The 21,461-nt window shown below is 41.2% G+C and overlaps 3 protein-coding genes across 3 annotated transcripts in view; 2 read left to right on the plus strand and 1 right to left on the minus strand.

The window, feature by feature from the left end:
* Positions 1–21,461, minus strand: part of LOC123768334 (proteasomal ubiquitin receptor ADRM1-like) — a 435,185-nt gene that overhangs the window by 330,213 nt on the left and 83,511 nt on the right. The gene's annotated exons all lie outside the window — the stretch shown is intronic.
* On the plus strand, positions 4,293–4,655 carry LOC138351273 (putative uncharacterized protein FLJ45035). Its single transcript, XM_069302904.1, has one exon. It carries the CDS (start codon positions 4,293–4,295, stop codon positions 4,653–4,655), a length of 363 nt encoding a protein of 120 aa, XP_069159005.1.
* LOC138351274 (putative uncharacterized protein FLJ45035) lies at positions 5,051–5,713 on the plus strand. The gene has a single exon (XM_069302905.1). It carries the CDS (start codon positions 5,051–5,053, stop codon positions 5,711–5,713), a length of 663 nt encoding a protein of 220 aa, XP_069159006.1.

The raw sequence follows: 21,461 nt of genomic DNA on the forward strand, positions 1-21,461 counted from the left end.
CCAGGTACTCACTAAGCACTCCGGCCAGTTTCCTTGTTAATCCCTGTTATGGTACACATTTCGAATATTACATAATTATTGTTATGTTTACACTCTACCAACAAAAAATAAATATTTGTATAGTGAATTTTAATGCAATATATAAGTAAGAATTATATTAATGTTTTATAATGGTCTAATCAAGGAGTACAGTATTATAAATAGCTATTGAGCTCAATAGCTATTATAAATAGCTATTGAGCTTACATACTGTAGAGCTCAGAAAGTACTCAGAAAATATTTATAAGAGTTCAACATATCTAAGCCAAGGGGAATTGAAAATTATACAATGATGCTTCCTTACTGAAACTGAAGAAAAACCATAATGTTATTAGATATGGAAATGTAACCATATTAAGACCAGCATATAATTTTATCTGCTCTTAGCTTAAATAAGATTGGTCTGTCTGTCTGTGTGCCTGCCTGCCTGTCTGTCTGTCTGTTTCTCTCTCTCTCTCTCTCTCTCTCTCTCTCTCTCTCTCTCTCTCTCTCTCTCTCTCTCTCTCTCTCGCTCTCGCTCTCGCTCTCGCTCTCTCGCTCTCGCTCAGAAAAGAAAACGTACATGTCTTGCTTCAAAACTAGTGTAAATTTTGTCAGAAAGAAAGTAATAAATAACCTGGTAGCTTGCTGTGTTGCTACACCAAGTTTATTTGACGCTTGACTCGGTTCTTCCGCGGCGGCACCTCTCTGTTACACACACACACACACACACACACACACACACACACACACACACACACACACACACACACACACACACACACACACACACGAGGTTTGGGGCCTCGTAGCCTGGTGGATAGCGCGCAGGATTCGTAATTCTGTGGCGCGGGTTCGATTCCCGCACGAGGCAGAAACAAATGGGCAAAGTTTCTTTCACCCTGAATGCCCCTGTTACCTAGCAGTAAATAGGTACCTGGGAGTTAGTCAGCTGTCACGGGCTGCTTCCTGGGGTGTGTGAGTGCGTGTGGTGTGGGAAAAAAAAAGTAGTTAGTAAACAGTTGATTGACAGTTGAGAGGCGGGCCGAAAGAGCAAAGCTCAACCCCCGCAAACACAACTAGATGAACAACTAGATGAACACACCACACACACACACACACACGCACACACACACACTTACATATTATACACTTGACATTACTTTATGAAACGGACAGAGAGAAAGATCTAGGAGTTGATATCACGCCAAACCTGTCTCCTGAAGTCCACATAAAAAGAATAACGTCTGTGGCATATGCGAGGCTGGCTAACATCAGAACAGCGTTCAGGAACCTGTGTAAGGAATCGTTCAGAATCTTGTATACTACATATGTAAGACCAATCCTGGAGTATAGGGCCCCAGCATGGAGCCCGTACCTTGTCAAGCACAAGACGAAGCTGGAAAAAGTTCAGAGGTATGCCACTAGACTAGTTCCAGAACTGAGAGGCATGAGTTACGAGGAAAGGCTGCGAGAAAAACACCTTAAGACACTGGAAGACAGAAGAGTAAGGGGAGACATGATCACTACCTATAAAATCCTCAGGGGAATTGACAGGGGAGACAGGGATAAACTATTCAACACAGGTGGTACGCGAACAAGGAGACACAGGTGGAAACTGAGTACCCACATGAGCCACAGGGACGTTAGAAAGAACTTTTTCAGTGTCAGATAGTGGAATGTGTTACACATTCCACCTCTCACACTGTCTGCAGACAGTGTTAACAGGTGGAATGCATTAGGCAGTGATGTGGTGGAGGCTGACTCCATACACAGTTTTAAATGTAGATATGATAGAGCCCAGTAGGCTCAGGAATCTGTACTCCAGTTGATTGACAGTTGAGAGGCGGGACCAAAGAGCCAAAGCTCAACCCCCGCAGGCACAAATAGGTGAGTACACACACCTCTTCTATGCGTCTTTTTCAGCCTTTCCTCTGGTAATCTTCTTATCTTCTTTTGCTGGACCTAACTTTTCTAACAACAAAGTTTTTAACTTTAAAGATCGTGCGTGAACACATGTACACGGAGACTTCATGGTTGGTGTGTGTGTGTGTGTGTGTGTGTGTGTGTGTGTGTGTGTGTGTGTGTGTGTGTGTGTGTGTGTGTGTGTGTGTATGTGTGTGTGTGTGTGTGAATGTGTGTGTGTGTGTGTGTGTGTGTGAATGTGTGTGTGTGTGTGTGTGTGTGTGTATGTGTGTGTGTGTGTGTGTGTGTGTGTGTGTGTGTGTGTGTGTGTGTGTGTATGTGTGTGTGTGTGTGTGTGTGTGTGTGTGTGTGTGTGTGTATGTGTGTGTGTGTGTGTGTGTGTGTGTGTGTGTGTGTGTGTGTGTGTGTGTGAGGTATGTGTGTTATTACCTAAGTGTAGGTGCAGTATGAGAGCTGGTGGTGTCCCGTCTTCCCAGCACTCTTTGTCGTATAACGCTTTGAAACTGCTGACGGTTTTCGCCACCACCCACTTCTCTTAGTTTGTTTTAACCGTCTACCATAATGTTTGCAAAAGAAATTTTTCTAATAATTTTTCGGCACCTCTGATTTCTTAGCTTGCCTTCGAGGACTGTTTAAGGGGAGAAGAGGAGAGGTAGAGAGGACAAGATAATGACATACAAGGTTCTTAGGGGAACTGATAAAGTTGTCAGAGAAGCATTTTTTCAAACTCGGAACAGAGCGACATTGATGAAAACAAGTTAAATGTTAGGAATAACTTCTTCAGTCTTAGAGATGCCATTTAAGATGGATTTTTTTTTATCTTTATTTAAGAAAATACAATATAAATTACATATACATAAGTTTTACAAGGCCGAAGAAGGGGTTAAAGATTGCTTAATATACGGTATTTATTGTAAATATGATAACTTATCTTCCTACCTATTGACAGAGGTACGGTATTGACAGTGGCTCGTATACCACTTTTAATAGAGTGGATCAATCCGTCAAAGCTGTAGCGTTTTCGTAAAAATTACAAGACCGTAATATTGACTTTTTCTATTTATATATGTTTTCAATAGGTAGGCTGTTTACGGTCGAACGTTACGGGTTTGTCTAAATAAATAGTTTATATTACGAAGTGTCATGTCGTGAGAACCGGCTTAGCAAAACGTGACACCTGTCAATCATGACATAAATTAAGAATGTATGAAAGACGGGGGCCAGGGGCCGAGACCGTGCGTGCTAGCACACATAGGCGAGTAGAACAGCTGTGGGCACCAACCCACGCGCCGCCTACCTTCTCCACCCCTACGACATGTTGCCGGAGCTGTCACTCATCTCTCTGCACCTGCAGGAGAGATGAGTGACGTCCTGGAAGTCTCATTACCGCGGCGGGCTGCGCTTCACTTCCTGCCGTGTGTGTCTGCCCTCCTGATTGAAGTGTGTCGGTGCCATGATGGAGGGACTCCAGATAGTGTATCGCAGTGTCGCGGACGGCAGTATGATGACTCTCACACCCGCGGGCGGCAGCATAATGCCTCTCACACCCACGGACGGCAGTATAATGCCTCTCTCACCCGCGGACGGCAGCATAATGCCTCTCACACCCGCGGACGGCAGCATAATGCCTCTCACACCCGCGGACGGCAGTATAATGCCTCTCACACCCGCGGACGACAGTATAATGCCTCTCACACCCGCGGATGGCAGCATAATGCCTCTCACACCCGCGGGCGGCAGCATGATGCCTCTCTCACCCGCGGGCGGCAGCATGATGCCTCTCACACCCGCGGACGGCAGCATAATGCCTCTCACACCCGCGGACGGCAGCATAATGCCTCTCACACCCGCGGACGGCAGCATAATGCCTCTCACACCCGCGAACGGCAGCATAATGCCTCTCACACACCAGCGGACGGCAGTATAATGCCTCTCACACCCACGGACAGCAGTATAATGCCTCTCTCACCCGCGGACGCCAGCATAATGCCTCTCACACCCGCGGACGGCAGTATAATGCCTCTCTCACCCGCGGACGGCAGCATAATGCCTCTCACACCCGTGGACGGCAGCATAATGCCTCTCACACCCACGGACGGCAGCATGATGCCTCTCACACCCGCGGACGGCAGCATAATGCCTCTCACACCCGCGGACGGCAGCATAATGCCTCTCACACCCGCGAACGGCAGCATAATGCCTCTCACACACCCGCGGACGGCAGTATAATGCCTCTCACACCCACGGACAGCAGTATAATGCCTCTCTCACCCGCGGACGCCAGCATAATGCCTCTCACACCCGCGGACGGCAGTATAATGCCTCTCTCACCCGCGGACGGCCGCATAATGCCTCTCACACCCGTGGACGGCAGCATAATGCCTCTCACACCCACGGACGGCAGCATGATGCCTCTCACACCCGCGGACGGCAGCATAATGCCTCTCACACCCGCGGACGGCAGTATAATGCCTCTCACACCCACGGACGGCAGTATAATGCCTCTCACATCCGCGGACGGCAGTATAATGCCTCTCACACCCGCGGACGGCAGTATAATGCCTCTCACACCCGCGGACGGCAGTATAATGCCTCTCACACCCACGAACGGCAGCATAATGCCTCTCACACCCACGAACGGCAGCATAATGCCTCTCACACCCGCGAACGGCAGCATAATGCCTCTCACACACCCGCGGACGGCAGTATAATGCCTCTCACACCCACGGACAGCAGTATAATGCCTCTCACACCCACGAACGGCAGCATAATGCCTCTCACACCCGCGAACGGCAGCATAATGCCTCTCACACACCCGCGGACGGCAGTATAATGCCTCTCACACCCACGGACAGCAGTATAATGCCTCTCACACCCGCGGACGGCAGTATAATGCCTCTCACACCCGCGGACGGCAGCATAATGCCTCTCACACCCGCGGACGGCAGTATAATGCCTCTCACACCCGCGGACGGCAGCATAATGCCTCTCATACACCCGTGGACGGCAGTATAATGCCTCTCACACCAACGAACGGCAGCATAATGCCTCTCACACCCGCGAACGGCAGCATAATGCCTCTCACACACCCGCGGACGGCAGTATAATGCCTCTCACACCCGCGGACGGCAGTATAATGCCTCTCACACCCGCGGACGGCAGCATAATGCCTCTCACACCCGCGGACGGCAGCATAATGCCTCTCACACCCGTGGACGGCAGTATAATGCCTCTCACACCCGCGGACGGCAGTATAATGCCTCTCACACCCGCGGACGGCAGTATAATGCCTCTCACACCCGCGGACGGCAGCATAATGCCTCTCACACCCGCGCACGGCAGTATAATGCCTCTCACACCCGCGGACGGCAGCATAATGCCTCTCACACCCGCGGACGGCAGCATAATGCCTCTCACACCCGTGGACGGCAGTATAATGCCTCTCACACCCGCGGACGGCAGTATAATGCCTCTCACACCCGCGGACGGCAGCATAATGCTTCTCACACCCGCGGACGGCAGCATAATGCCTCTCACACCCACGGACGGCAGCATAATGCCTCTCACACCCGTGGACGGCAGCATAATGCCTCTCACACCCACGGACGGCAGCATAATGCCTCTCACACCCGTGGACGGCAGCATAATGCCTCTCACACCCGCGGACGGCAGTATAATGCCTCTCACACCCGCGGACGGCAGTATAATGCCTCTCACACCCGCGGACGGCAGCATAATGCCTCTCACACCGGCCTCACCTCACACTTAATGCATCCCAATGTCGACGCTCTCAGTCACAAAGTCGATCTCGGCGTATTAGTGAAATTACTGAAAGCACTTCAATATTAACGTTGTTTCGGACTAAAGTGCATCGACAGCATCATAGAGTGGGTCGTCAAGAACCATATACGCCTCTGGTTAAGCGAACCTGTTTCATATTAGACGCTGGTCAGCTAGAGTGAACTGGTTGGTAAGTGGGACTTGATAAGAGAGATGGGTGCATGTCTGATGTTGATATGCCGCCATACACTCCTTGTAGGGTGCTGGTATACCTATATGGTGGTAGTGTGTATATATGAATCTCATTCACGCATCGCGATGTTATTCATTATTCTGGTATATCTGAATTATATTATTTTATTTAAATTGTTCTCGTATATCTGTACATTTTCTGTGCATGTATGCCTTGCTAGTATACTTGGTTTTCGGTAGTATATTTAAACTCTGCTGGTATACCTCTTTGAAGTTCGTATTCTTGCATTGTCCTTGTGTTCATATCATACACTATTATACCCGCATACACGTATAATTATACTGCACTATAGCACGTTATATTCTACAGATAATTTTCTAATTCAGACTCAAAGTTGGATATACAGTGATTAGACTTGGATCGTCTCAGGCGGCAGTTCGCTCCCTGCTGCTCCAAGTGGTCCTGGGCACCGCTCTTGCCCTGCGTCTTCGTATTTCCGTCTTCACTATTTATCCTTACCCATAATGTTTCCTTATAATATATCACATTTGTTTTTCTCCCCCTCCCTAGTGTGACACGTCCCCCAGGGCCTGGCGCGAAGGGTACTAATAACCTCTGCGTCGAGGAATCATTATGCTGTCACTGGAAGGGTAGACCGCAGTGTTACTGATGGTGCTCCGTGACATTAATTTGTCTGTGGGTAGAAATCTTGCATCTTTTTTTTTTTTTAGGTATATTCCTGTTATGGATGTTAACAGGCCAGGGACACTCAATGCAAACTTCTTCAAGATCTATGACTTCTCTTCGTGTATATCAGTAGGTAATGTCATCAAATCTCTACTCCCCTAATTTTTTTTTTTTTGCTCACAGAAGATCATGTCGGTATCGTTGTTCTTTTTTTCTCTTTCCTTTCAAATCTTGTCCTCAAATTTATAGTCAATTATCATTTGCCTTAAATTTGTCTGTAAGTGATCGCTCCCTTGACTGCATTTATTGCATTCTAGGTTTCCGAATTTTTCGATGTGAAAATGCTTTCTCCATCACACTTGTTTAAAAGACGAGTACCTATACTATGTGAGAGGCTCTACAGCAGAATTTGGGAATCGGAATTTACCATCGGGATCCTGGGGTTTGAACCCGAAATTCCAGATTGTGAATCGAGAACGAATTCAACTGTACGAGTGCATAAATAGTGCCAATAATTTGATTGATCACAACATTCCTTTTCGAAAGTCTCTATGGATGAACAAATCCACAAGGGCCATGACAACGGTTCGAACGTACGTCTGGGATCCTTTTCGGACGTAGGTTCGAACCCTCATCACGGCCCTTGTGGATTTATTCATTTGATGCATCACGCTATTGGGATTTGTGTGTGTGTCTCTACAGATGTTGATTATATTTTGATAAATGAGAGACAGGACGGAAGAACACGTAACTTCTAATCAGTAAAAGTCTCTGAATATATCTGTCCATATTGTATGACACTACTCAGTGGCCGTTGTATAATACATCTCACTGGTTGTTTTTATAAAACTTCACTCTGTTGTATAAAACTTTACTCTGTTGTATAAAACTTCACTCTGACTGTTGTATAAAACTTCACTCTGGCTGTTGTATAAAACTTCTTTGTGGCTGTTATACTAATATTCCTGTGGAAATCTAGAATTCCATTTTTTCTACAAAATTTCCACTGGGCAAGAGATGGTGGCATCACATGTGTGCACGTCACATCCAACCAACACATTACCAGAACGAAAGCCAAAATTCCTATCCACTATTTTCATTTCCGGTGTTGTCTATGGATTCGCGAAAGTAACGCAATCGGAAAAAAATGTAGTGTGTGACGGTTGTAGTTTTCTATATGTTTGGTTATCCCCAATTTTCCTCAGCGGAAGTTGAGAGAAAAAATAAAAATAAAGTTTGATGCTGTGGGATTCAATTCGCAACACATGTGCACACACTAACACAATTAAGGACACACATTTAAAACAAAGAGGGAATAAAACCCACACACACACACATAACAGTTCACACACACACACACACACACACACACACACACACACACACACACACACGGGAAGCAAAGAAAGATTCCTAAAGGAGAGTAGACGTGAGAGTGAGACGAGTCTCTGAGTAAGAGAATAATGAATCTCCAGGAGGAACACAACTCCAAGTCTAACACCTGAGGTCAAGAATTTGAGAGAAACATTGATCATACTGAAGATCGATAGATTGCTTCAAGAGAAAGATTGTTTTATATATATTATATATATATATATATAAATATATATATATATATATATATATATATATATATATATATATATATATATATATATATATATATATATATATATATATATATATATTATTAAATATGACCGAAAAAGTAAGATTAATAATTCTAACACGAATTTTCTCAATCTTTCGTACATTACGCTTCACTGTTGGAGGTAAATCAAAAATCACTTCTCCAAAATTCATTTTTATTTCTAGTCTGACGCGACACGGGCGCGTTTCGTAAAACTTATTACATTTTCAAAGACTTCACAAATACACAACTGATTAGAACGTATCTCTGATTTTATATCTACATTTGAGTGAGGTGGGAGGGGTGATGTGGCATTAACACAAGACAGAACAAGAGGGGATATTAATAGGGTATTAAAAGTATCAACACAAGACAGAACAGAAACAATGGGTATTGAATAGAAGTGTTTGTAGAAAGCCTATTGGTCCATATTTCTTGATGCTTCTATATTGGAGCGGAGTCTTGAGGTGGGTAGAATATAGTTGTGCAATAATTGGCTGTTGATTGCTGGTGTTGACTTCTTGATGTGTAGTGCCTCGCAAACGTCAAGCCGCCTGCTATCGCTGTATCTATCGATGATTTCTGTGTTGTTTACTGGATTTCTCTGGCGATGGTTTGGTTATGGGTTGAGAAATCCTAGTAAACAACACAGAAATCATCGATAGATACAGCGATAGCAGGCGGCTTGACGTTTGCGAGGCACTACACATCAAGAAGTCAACACCAGCAATCAACAGCCAATTATTGCACAACTATATTCTACCCACCTCAAGACTCCGCTCCAATGTACAAGCATCAAGAAATATGGACCAATAGGCTTTCTACAAACACTTCTATTCAATACCCATTGTTTCTGTTCTGTCTTGTGTTGATACTTTTAATACCCTATTAATATCCCCTCTTGTTCTGTCTTGTGTTAATGCCACATCACCCCTCCCACCTCACTCAAATGTAGATATAAAATCAGAGATACGTTCTAATCAGTTGTGTATTTGTGAAGTCTTTGAAAATGTAATAAGTTTTACGAAACGCGCCCGTGTCGCGTCAGACTAGAAATAAAAATGAATTTTGGAGAAGTGATTTTTGATTTACCTCCAACAGTGAAGCGTAATGTACGAAAGATTGAGAAAATTCGTGTTAGAATTATTAATCTTACTTTTTCGGTCATATTTAATAATATATGTCTACAGGAAAGACTGCTACCAAAATATACTAATATATATATATATATATATATATATATATATATATATATATATATATATATATATATATATATATGTCGTACCTAGTAGCCAGAACTCACTTCTCAGCCTACTATGCATGGCCCGATTTGCCTAATAAGCCAAGTTTTCCTGAATTAATATATTTTCTCTAAATTTTTTCTTATGAAATGATAAAGCTACCCATTTCTTTATGTATGAGTTCAATTTTTTTTCATTGGAGTTAAAATTAACGTAGATATATGACCGAACCTAACCAACCCTACCTAACCTAACCTAACCTATCTCTATAAGTTAGGTTGGGTTATGTAGCCGAAAAAGTTAGGTTAGGTTAGGTAGGTTCGGTAGCCGAAAAACAATTAATTCATGAAAACTTGGCTTATTAGGCAAATCGGGCCTTGCATAGTAGGCTGAGAAGTGAGTTCTGGCTACTAGGTACGACATATATATATATATATATATATATATATATATATATATATATATATATATATATATATATATTAGTATATTTTGGTAGCAGTCTTTCTTGCAAACATATGTTGTTAAATATGACCGAATAGGTAACATTAATAATTCTAACACGAATTTTCTCGATCTTTCTTGTTTCTTTTCACTGTTGATGGTAATTGAAAAATCAATTCTCCAAAATTCATTTTTATTTCTAATCTGACGCGACACTTGAGCGTGTTTCGTAAAACTTATTACATTTTCAAAGACTTTAGTTTACACACACACACACACACAGCTGTAACTGAATAGAGCTTAAACATCATCGATTTTTTATACCTCCATTTGGGTGAGGTGATATGTTACAACAGTTTTGGATGAGGTGAAAACAAACTTTCAACACAAGACAGAACACGAAATAATGGGTATTGAAGGTAAGAATGGAAGTAATTGCAGAGGGCCTATTGGCCCATATTTCTTAATGCTTCTATATTGGAGCGGAGTCTTGATGTGGGTAGAATATAGTTGTGAATTAATTGGCTGTTGATTGCTGGTGTTGACTTCTTGATGTGTAGTGCCTCGCAGATGTCAAGCCGCCTGCTATCGCTGTATCTATCGATGATTTCTGTGTTGTTTGCTAAGATTTCTCTGGTGATGGTTTGGTTGTGGGAAGAGATTATATGTTCCTTAATGGAGCTCTGTTGCTTTTGCATCGTTAAACGCCTGGAAAGAGAGGTTGTTGTCTTGCCTATATACTGAGTTTTTTTAGGCTTACAGTCCCCAAGAGGGCATTTGAAGGCATAGACGACGTTGGTCTCTTTTAAAGCGTTCTGCTTTGTGTCTGGAGAGCTTCTCATGAGTAGGCTGGCCGTTTTTCTGGTTTTATAATAAATCGTCAGTTGTATCTTCTGATTTTTGTCTGTAGGGATAACGTTTCTATTAACAATATCTTTCAGGACCCTTTCCTCCATTTTATGAGCTGTGGAAAAGAAGTTCCTGTAAAATAGTCTAATAGGGGGTATAGGTGTTGTGTTAGTTGTCTCTTCAGAGGTTGCAATGCGTTTCACTTTCATTCTTATGATGTCTTCGACGAAACCATTGGAGAAGCCTTTGTTGACTAGGACCTGCCTTACCCTACAGAGTTCTTCGTCGACTTGCTTCCATTCTGAGCTGTGGCTGAGAGCACGGTCGACATAAGCGTTAACAACACTCCTCTTGTACCTGTCTGGGCAGTCACTGTTGGCATTTAGGCACATTCCTATGTTTGTTTCCTTAGTGTAGACTGCAGTGTGGAAACCTCCGCTCCTTTCCATGACTGTTACATCTAGAAAGGGCAGCTTCCCATCCTTCTCCATCTCGTAAGTGAAACGCAACACAGAATTCTGCTCAAATGCCTCCTTCAGCTCCTGCAGATGTCTGACATCAGGTACCTGTGTAAAAATGTCGTCAACATACCTGCAGTATATGGCGGGTTTCAAGTTCATGTCGACTAAGACTTTTTGCTCGATGGTACCCATGTAGAAGTTCGCAAACAGGACACCTAGGGGAGAACCCATGGCGACCCCATCTACTTGCTTATACATGTGCCCATCTGGGCTCAAGAAGGGTGCCTCTTTAGTACAAGCTTGGAGTAGTTTCCTTAGAATGTTTTCTGGTATGTCAAGAGGAGTACAGGCCGGATCACGAGACACTCTGTCCGTAGACAGAGTGATAACCCTGTAGACATATATTTAATAATATATGTCTACAGGAAAGACCGCTACCAATACCAATATATATATATATATATATATATATATATATATATATATATATATATATATATATATATATATATATATATATATATAAAAGTTTGTGAGGGTACCACCTCTGGTGCCAATGTGGGGACCCATAGCCTCGGAGAAGAAAATAAAAAGTATTCAGAGGAGACCTTGTGGTTTCTCACTGAACACTAATATTATCTTCTCCTACCACCCCCATTCTTTTGTATGTACACATATATATTTACTTTATTTGAACTTTGTTACAAAAAAGGAGTTACATATGGGTTACAAAGATGGTTGTCATAGGTTGTCGAGTTCCTCCAGCTCCTCAGATGGCGGGCAGGAACCCTGGATGCAGTGCGCATTTCCCCTCTGTATCGCCACACTGAGGCGCTGGAAAAGAAAGCTTGCAGCTCTCGGGTCCCTTGTTGTTTCAATGAGCCTAGAACCCAGTTCCTTCAAAAAACTGGTAGCACTTTTACCCCAGGCGCCGAGCGTCTCAGAAGCAATGGGGACAAACTTGTAGTGGTGATCCAGTTCTCTATACTTACGGGATTTGGCTGCTTCCGTGTGGGTGGCAGCGCCACCTGGTTGTGCAACACTGAGGTTAATGTAGGTGTTAGCCAGGGTTGATACGCACGTGTAGTCCCATACCAACTGCTTGCCATTCTTCCAGGGGTTCACTGTGATACCATCCGGGCGACCAATAAGAGCATCAGAGTTACGGGGCGTTAGGTAACGGGGCTCTCTTTCAGCTGGGCATCCAGCTGTGGTGAGGCTCCTCTTGATGATGTCGTTAACTTCACTGTGCCTCGAGTGCCATCCCCCTGTGCTTTGGCAAAGTAGGCCATGGTGACCGTACCTGTCAGCCACCACCTCGCCGCAAATACACCTATATCTGGTGTGGATTGGGGCAGCAAGGCGGAGGGCCACAGCAATTCGGAGGGCGTGTGGTGTGAGACGCGTGCCAGTTGCCGACATTGGGGTTGCTAACAGGAATATATATATATATATATATATATATATATATATATATATATATATATATATATATATATATATATATATATATATATGCAGAATAACCACATATGAAAAATAGAAAATGCTTAACGCGTTTTCGGCTAATTCGCCTTCATCAGAGCAAAGTAGAATCATTCTACTTTATTCTACTTTGCTCTGATGAAGGCGAATTAGCCGAAAACGCGTTAAGCATTTTCTATTTTTCATATGTGGTTATTCTGCATACTTGGATCAGTGTTTTTGTGATCATTGTTGCATATATATATATATATATATATATATATATATATATATATATATATATATATATATATATATATATATATATATATATATATATATATATATATATATATATATATATATGCATATATATAAGCTTGGTTGGGTATTAATAAAAGCTGCCTCGAACAGGCAAAACCTTTCTGCAGTTTTCTTTATTCTATTTCTTATTCAACATTGTATCGTCCTACTGGCTTAGCGCTTTCTCCTGATAATTTTCTTACCTTGTTTATTCTCATGTTCTTAGGAAACTGACCAATATCTGAGAAGCATTCACAAACCTTCGCTGAGATCAATAAAATACAAGATAGGCTCTGAGCTGAGAATGATTCCACTAAGAAGACTAGTTAATGGAGCTCGATATCCCAGCCTTGGAAAAAAGATAACATGTATAAACTCTAAAAATATTTACAACGTTGTGACCCATTAACATCGGACACTTTCCTCGTGGAAGTATACATGTTTCTTTTCTCAACCTCGCCAACCGTAAGATTAGAATCGACAGAACTGAGAATGTCAAGATATCTGGAGCGATAAGCTGGGAAAAGAGAAAACATGGGTGGAAGCTGGAGAGTGTGAGACCATGAATAGATGCTGAAGACCTCACAGGAGTGATAGGAAGCTGGAGATAGACAGGAGCCACAGTGATGTACTCCATCCCATAATTAGTGTAAAAGAAGTAAGCGGTAGAATGTGTTATATAATAAGACTCTCGATGAGAGTTCTTTTGATAGCTTATAAAACATATATTACTGAAGACTGATTATTAATATTATTATGTTTTTATTATATGTTATATAATATTAATATTATTATGTAATATTATATGTATATTATAATAATATTATTATAATATTATGAATATTAATCTCATAAGTGCTTACGTGCACATAATAACAATTATATATATAAATGCAAATACGATGAAAAGACACCAAATAAAAACTATAGTTAAAGAACTGTTCAGTTAGAGAACAGGTAACAAGCAAAGATTCATAAGTATTACTGGAATCTCATAAAAGGTGAGATATTAATTGTATTTCAATACTAGGCTTTACCGCGTGTGTGTTGTATAAAGAAGCTCGCTACTTGTATCTCAATTAAAACAAGAAATTCCAATACCAGTTAGATTTCCACCATTATGCAAGTCCAGCTTCCATGACAAACTATCGAAGGGTTTCTGATAAACGACTACGTGAAAAAATTATGATACGATTTATCGCTGTAATCGAGCATGAGTTAACGTGTAAATATTTACACAGACGTAGCGGGATGTTTATTATATATAATTTTCCTCTCCCGTGCACCCCTATCACTCACTTCTATGTATGTATGTATGTATTTACATATACATACATATATATACATACATATATATATATATATATATATATATATATATATATATATATATATATATATATATATATATATATATATATATATATATATATATATATATATTAGTATATTTTGGTAGAAGTTTTTCTTGCAAACATATGTTGTTGAATATGACCGAAAGGGTAAGATTAATAATTCTAACACGAATTTTCTCAATATTTCTTACATTTTTCTTCACAGTCGAGGGAAGTTGAAAAATTAACTCTCCAAAGTTCATTTTTACACTTTACCACAGTCTATGGACTATGGTAAAGTGTAAAAATTAACTTTGGAGAGTTAATTTTTCAACTTCCCTCGACAGTGAAGAAAAACGTAAGAAATATTGAGAAGATTCGTGTTAGAATCATTAATCTTTCCCAGACTCCAGAATCTGCAGGTATCTGGATGGCCCCATCAGGAAGTTTCTGATTGTAGCCATGTCTGCAAGTTTGGCCTCTAATTGTACTGGACACTTGACTGTAACTAAACTTCTCTTAAAGCTGTATTAACTGCTTCACGTACAGCAGTCTTTTCCCCCTAATTTTTCTTGCCCTCTCCCCCCCTTAATTTACGACATACGGGACAATGTCGGCTGTATTGTTCTGCCGATATAATGCACAGATAACCCTGTGCTCGGCGGAGACAGGGACTGCAAGGCGACGGCCAACATCAATAACAATTAGGAACATTTATTATAAAATTCTTAGCATTACGGGCTTGCTTAGAGAAGGGTTGTATTATATATTCCTGGATGTTGTCTCTATTATTGTTGAGGGAAAATTCCCCGCCATGTGAACAGTCCAGTGGGTGTAGTTCCAAAAAATTTGTGTCAAAGTGCTTCTGTGTGTTTATTGTGTCTGTATGTAAGCTCTTATTTATTTCTAAGGCAATAAGTGCAGCTGTAGTGATGTCTTCAATATCATAATAGTAATTAACACTAATTCCTATGATTTATTACTAATTATATATTTCGGTAATTGCAGTGTTGTATTTTTCCCATTTCTTCTAAGCTGTGATGGCAAGTGGTAATGTGGGTTAAGACTAGGCTGTAGTACGGTCGTTCCCAATCTTTCCGGAACGACACTATTTTCTAATTCTCAAAAGACCCCCCTTAAGTAGGGGGTCGCAACCCGCCTCTTAGGAACCATTGGTCTTGTAAGTACTTACCCAGATTATGAAAGTAGCAGACAACTTTAAGAAAGGCTGAGCCATGAAGGCGGAGCTTCATCCCGCAAACTGAGTTAAGTAACGGCTATAGAAGACCACCCACAGCCCAGCACACACACACACACACTTTAGCACTTAACGCTGAACTATTCCTATGCATTAAACCATTTTTATCTTGAAGGGGAAGAACACTTATCTGCATACTGGACGCGTTTATGAGCCGGTGCACTTAGCTGCCGGCGTAAGTCCCAGGCGCACTGCACCTGCTCACGCAACAGCTGCTCACGCAACAGCTGCTCACGCAACAGCTGCTCACGCAACAGCTGCTCACGCAACAGCTGTCCTTCCCACTGAATCAACAATTCACGAGGATTTACTCCGTCGCTCATTTGCCCGAGCTATAAGATGTTTGTGTGGCTTGGCCACTGACCTAGTTTATAATGAGAGTTTAAATTATTGGTAATTTGTTAGATGGAATTGGAGGGAGAGTGGTTGATGAAATAATGAATTCCTGCCAAAGACCGAAATTCATTATTTACTACAAAACAAAAAGAACTGCTGACTTAATACTCAAGAACAGGCCCAATAATATACAACCTTCTCCAAACCCAAACGTGTTATACCAATTTACATGTCCCAGTGAAGAATATCACCTACGATCTGGTTATATTGGTATGACCACCATTAAGTTTCCGGGAATACTGACCTGCCATCTACAAGCCGGTGTTCCGGGAAACCATATGCAAAGAGTACATAACACAACACTCACTAGGAACACGCTAGTAGATAATATAACAATCCTGGCATCCACCACTAACCAGAGAAGACTGCAAATACTGAAAGCTATACTATTTTGTAAAAATATCTTGTATGTATGTGCCTTACATGAATAAACATTTATTTATTTATTTATTTATTTATACTCATAAAAGAAAAAAACACCCTAAATATACATAGTAAAGACTTCGATACCTTGCCTACACTCAGACCCAGACCTCGCCACACAGCACCTTGCCTACACTCAGACCCAGACCTCGCCACACAGCACCTTGCCTACTCTCAGACCCAGACCTCGCCACACAGCACCTTGCCTACTCTCAGACCCAGACCTCGCCACACAGCACCTTGCCTACTCTCAGACCCAGACCTCGCCACACAGCACCGGATAACGACATCTCTACTCAGCTCTCCCCACCCACCGCCTTACCAAGTGTTTGATTGACATCCATCCCCATTATTTCCCTATTTCTTCACGTATTCGCTTATTTCTTCCCCCTATGTGTGATTATTTCACATTACCCCTCACATAACTTCACTTCTTTCATAGGTGTATTTAAGATACATTTGCACCTTTTTTTTATTACACCTATAAGGGGTGCCATTTCTGGTGCAAGTGTAGGGACCATAGCCTCGGAGAAGAAAATAAAGAGTACCCTGAGAAGACCTTGTGGATCCTCACTGAACATTTTGATATTTTCTTCTCCTACCACCCCTATTCTTATAGCATATATCTTGAGGTTATCTTGAGATGATTTCGGGGCTTTTCAGTGTCCCCGCGGCCCGGTCCTCGACCAGGCCTCCACCCCCAGGAAGCAGCCCGTGACAGCTGACTAACACCCAGGTACCTATTTTACTGCTAGGTAACAGGGGCATAGGGTGAAAGAAACTCTGCCCATTGTTTCTCGCCGGCGCCTGGGATCAAACCCAGGACCACAGGATCACAAGTCCAGCGTGCTGTCCGCTCGGCCGACCGGCTCTCATATGTGTATATATATCTTACTTTATTTTAAAATGCACCTTGTATATATATTTATTATCTGAAGATGGTCCAGGATGGAACGAAACGTTGAAGGAATTATTCCCTTCAATAATCATTAGAGTTTTTTACCAGAAATTTCTGTAACTTGATTGTTCTTCTTTATGTCGAGAGTAAGACAATAGTTAGAAGCTTAGAAAGCTTATAGTATAAGATAACAACGCCAGCAACCTGCTCATATTTAACAAAATATGCTTAAAGGAATTCCTGCTGCCAAGCAGGAACTATAAGTATTATATATATATATATATATATATATATATATATATATATATATATATATATATATATATATATATATATATCAGTGTCAGACCACGGAGGAAGAATTGAAACAGGAATTTCCTCAACACATTTTTCATCACGTGTTAATTTTCGTGATTTACACACACACACACACACACACACACACACACACACACACACACACACACACACACACACACACACACACACACACACACACACACAGCATCACTTTGATGTTCATGTATAAGAGAAATTTACACTGCCACCTACCAGAATCCCCTACCACCAACCACTGCCCCCTACTGTCACCACTACTGACCACCATCACCTACCACCTACCATCTACCACTACCACCAATGACCACCACCTACTGGATTTCCCTACCACCACCTTCTACTAACATAACCACCAATCACCACCACAACTACCTACCACCACCTCAACCTCATTCCACTACCACTTACAGTAACTACCACCTACCATCAGCCACCACCAGCACCTACTACCACCACCACCACCACCACCACCACCACCACCACACGTCGGGATACAAATGCGTGATAAAGACGGAGCGGAAGCGACAGGACAAATAAGAGCCAACAAGGATAACAAACCCAACAGCACAACTCACTAACTCAAAGGAAACAAGAGACCAGATCCCTCTTTTTGTTTTTGTTTCCCATCCCCTCACCCTTTCCCTTACCCCTCTTTAATCTCCCTTCCCTCTCCCCTTACCCCTCTCTAAACTCCCATTCCTTTCCTCACTTCACCTATTCCCCCGCACCAACCCCAGGGCCCAACTGTTGTGCACCGATCACGTCACAACACCCGCGCATCTCTGATTTATTTCCCCCATTCTGTGCCGAGGAAAATATTTACATAGAAATATTTTCCACATTTGTGTCGGCGGGAAAAAGAAGGCAGGTGTTGTGTAATGAGAGGAGGCGGTGCCGTCTGGCTCTGGCAAAACACGTCTTATGACAGAGAATGTAAGACAAAGTACAGAAAAAGATGCCAATGTGCTTGGCAGATTTAAGAACAGTTTGGGGGAAAGTGACGCTGCGGCCTTTTTATTCTACATCAATAAGCAATGTATAATATTTTTTTTAAGCCAAGACTGTAGACAGTTGTTTTAACAGAGGTATCTAAGTATGCTCAACCATTCTACCGTTGTTCAGTTGAGAACTTAATACAATCTGTTAGAGGAATGTATAATTTATGCCGCATCGTTTTCTTCTCTTGCGAAGTTTTTCTGCAGAAATGAGATAGAATTTCTACTCTTAAATATACACAATAAGGGAGAAGCACTGGCCTCATACCGTGGAGCCACGCTATGAATGTAATTACATGTTTTTAGCATTACAAATACATAACAATTGTTAAATTATTTTGTTTTAGTTAATTGTTAAAACATTTCTATAATACTGTCCGAAAATCTGTGGCTGTAATTCAGTAAGTCTGTGAATCTGGAGGCCAATATGTCTGTGAGATCGTGGGCCTGTGAACCTCTTGTCAACCATCGTTCCAGCACCTAAACCGCTTTGCCAGTTTTATGAGAATTATTCCTTTACGTCACAAACTGTGTAGGAGTTGATTAGATTTGGGCTCGTAGATGCTAATAGGGAATTTTAGTGAAAAAATAGTTTTTTTATTTCTTGGTTACTATTAAGCATAATTTCCTAAAATTTTGTGTAATTACGTTCATCAAGACACTGTTTATCTTTACCACGTCTCTTTTATACCATAAGAACTGAAAACGCCAATTTGTTATAGATAAATAACTTGTGTCTTTCTATCATGCTTATTTTTATCATGCACAATTATATGAACCACAGTTCATATAATTTCAAAATAAACTCACAGGAACATTTTTAGATCTAAGAAAACTTTGTATTTTTCTCACAATACTATTTCTTTACACATAATTTATGGTTTTTGTTCGCACCATTTATCACTGTGCAGATGTTCGTTGTGGGGCTTTATGTTGCTCTTTTAATCCTCGTGAATCCTAGAGAACGCATTGCATTGATTTTGTTCATTGTCACTGCGTAGTTTGAATATTTGTTCATAATTTAATGGATTATTTTCAGAACTTTTCTAATCTGAAAATGTTATATTGCACATATTGACCTCACTGTTCTCACGATATCATTCAGCTTGCATTCACATCATTCAAATTTGATGTTTGATGTTTTGCCAATGTAAATCTCTGATAGTAAGCCATGAGTTTGTTTGTGGATATACACCTGTTCAATCCTGCCAGAACTGAAATGATTTGTATAAATCTCTTACGACTGCCGCTTCTGAATCTAAATCTATAAATATTTTCAGCGTTATAAAGCTACTCTCCAGAGTAGATCCTATCAACGCACACCACCAATATACTTAACTACTGCGTAGCTCCTATATACATAAAGCGTCGCTCCAGTTAATTATGGCGTAGCTCCCATGCATTATTGTATTCTGATAATTACTTATCTATCATTATTATTTCATTTCCGGATTTTGTAATTTTTCCACTTATGTTCTCCCTGTCACAAGACACTAATTATCACAGCTTTACTTATAAGTCTCCTTTGTTGCTGTTGAGCTGCTCATTGCTGCTAATGTCTCTCTCTCTGTCTCTCTCTCTCTCTCTCTCTCTCTCTCTCTCTCTCTCTCTCTCTCTCTCTCTCTCTCTCACTCTCTCTCTCACACACACACACAACAACAATTTATATTTCTTTCCACTTTCTCCATTGCTGAGCTAAAGCAATCTCCAAACTCCACTTCCAGCTCTAAGCAAAGCCAATTTTAGAGGCTTCACTCTACGATTTTTTCCCCATCTCGCTGATCCACGTTTCACTCTCAAACACCAGAGTGAAGGGCACTATTATTTTTTTTTTCTCCCCCAACTTTTTAGTTCACTTAAAAGCTAAAACCCTCTTTCCATTTTTCTTCTCCCTTCTCAAAGTTCCGACAGTTTGCTTGTGGTCTTCATTTTCTTCGTTCCAGCCAAACAGAATTTGCCCATTCGATTATTGGACTTTGTTATTGGTATCCAATCTTCTCTTTACTTAATCTTATTTTCTATATCCATGTTCAGTTTTTCGGCAATTTTTATGTAGAAATGTTTTATGGGTTTATTTTATCGTTACTCACAAATGTCTGAAGTTAATGTGGTGAATGAAGTACATTCTCTCTCATTAACCTGTCAGCAGCGTTTATTAATTTAATTGGTTTTGCTCCAAACTTGGTAAAATCTGTTTCATATTTAAGTATTATGTATGCATACATATTTTATACTGTATATGTATGTATTATATATATATATATATATATATATATATATATATATATATATATATATATATATATATATATATATATATATATATATATATATTGTGACGGGAAAGTGTTGGAGTGTAGATGTTCGGCAGTCCTCCAATGACAGGTGTCAATGCCTGGTCACACTTACAAAAAAAAGATAGACTGCTTGCCTGTTGTCTGTGGTAAGTGAGAGGGAGGAACCCGTAAAACACAAAGTATGAACAATGAAACTTTAATATTTACTTTAAACATAAATGAAAATAAAGACAAATCTCGGAGAAATGAATAGTGCAATTTAAATAACAAAGATAAATGCAAAAGCAATGTGAGACAAAATAGTAAATGGTAAAATGGTGCTGAGAATATTGGCTATGGCTGAGACCTCCCTTAGTATACAAAAGCCAGAGAGCTTAGTATGCCAGAGAAAGATGTCAACTCTTAGAGCACAAAGAATATTCTGAAGTTGATGGCTGGTCCAGGCTCAGACATCGACTCAGGTAGATGGCGCTGAGGTGCAGTGTGCAGGTGTGCAGTCGGCGAGTCACCAATCAGGAGCAG

Source organism: Procambarus clarkii, chromosome 49 (genome assembly GCF_040958095.1).
Source record: "Procambarus clarkii isolate CNS0578487 chromosome 49, FALCON_Pclarkii_2.0, whole genome shotgun sequence".
Taxonomy (NCBI): domain Eukaryota; kingdom Metazoa; phylum Arthropoda; class Malacostraca; order Decapoda; family Cambaridae; genus Procambarus; species Procambarus clarkii.

Excerpts from the sequence above, each read along its gene's own strand:
- LOC138351273 (XM_069302904.1), top strand. The coding sequence starts at position 4,293 with ATGCCTCTCACACCCGTGGACGGCAGCATAATGCCTCTCACACCCACG.
- LOC138351274 (XM_069302905.1), top strand. The coding sequence starts at position 5,051 with ATGCCTCTCACACCCGCGGACGGCAGTATAATGCCTCTCACACCCGCG.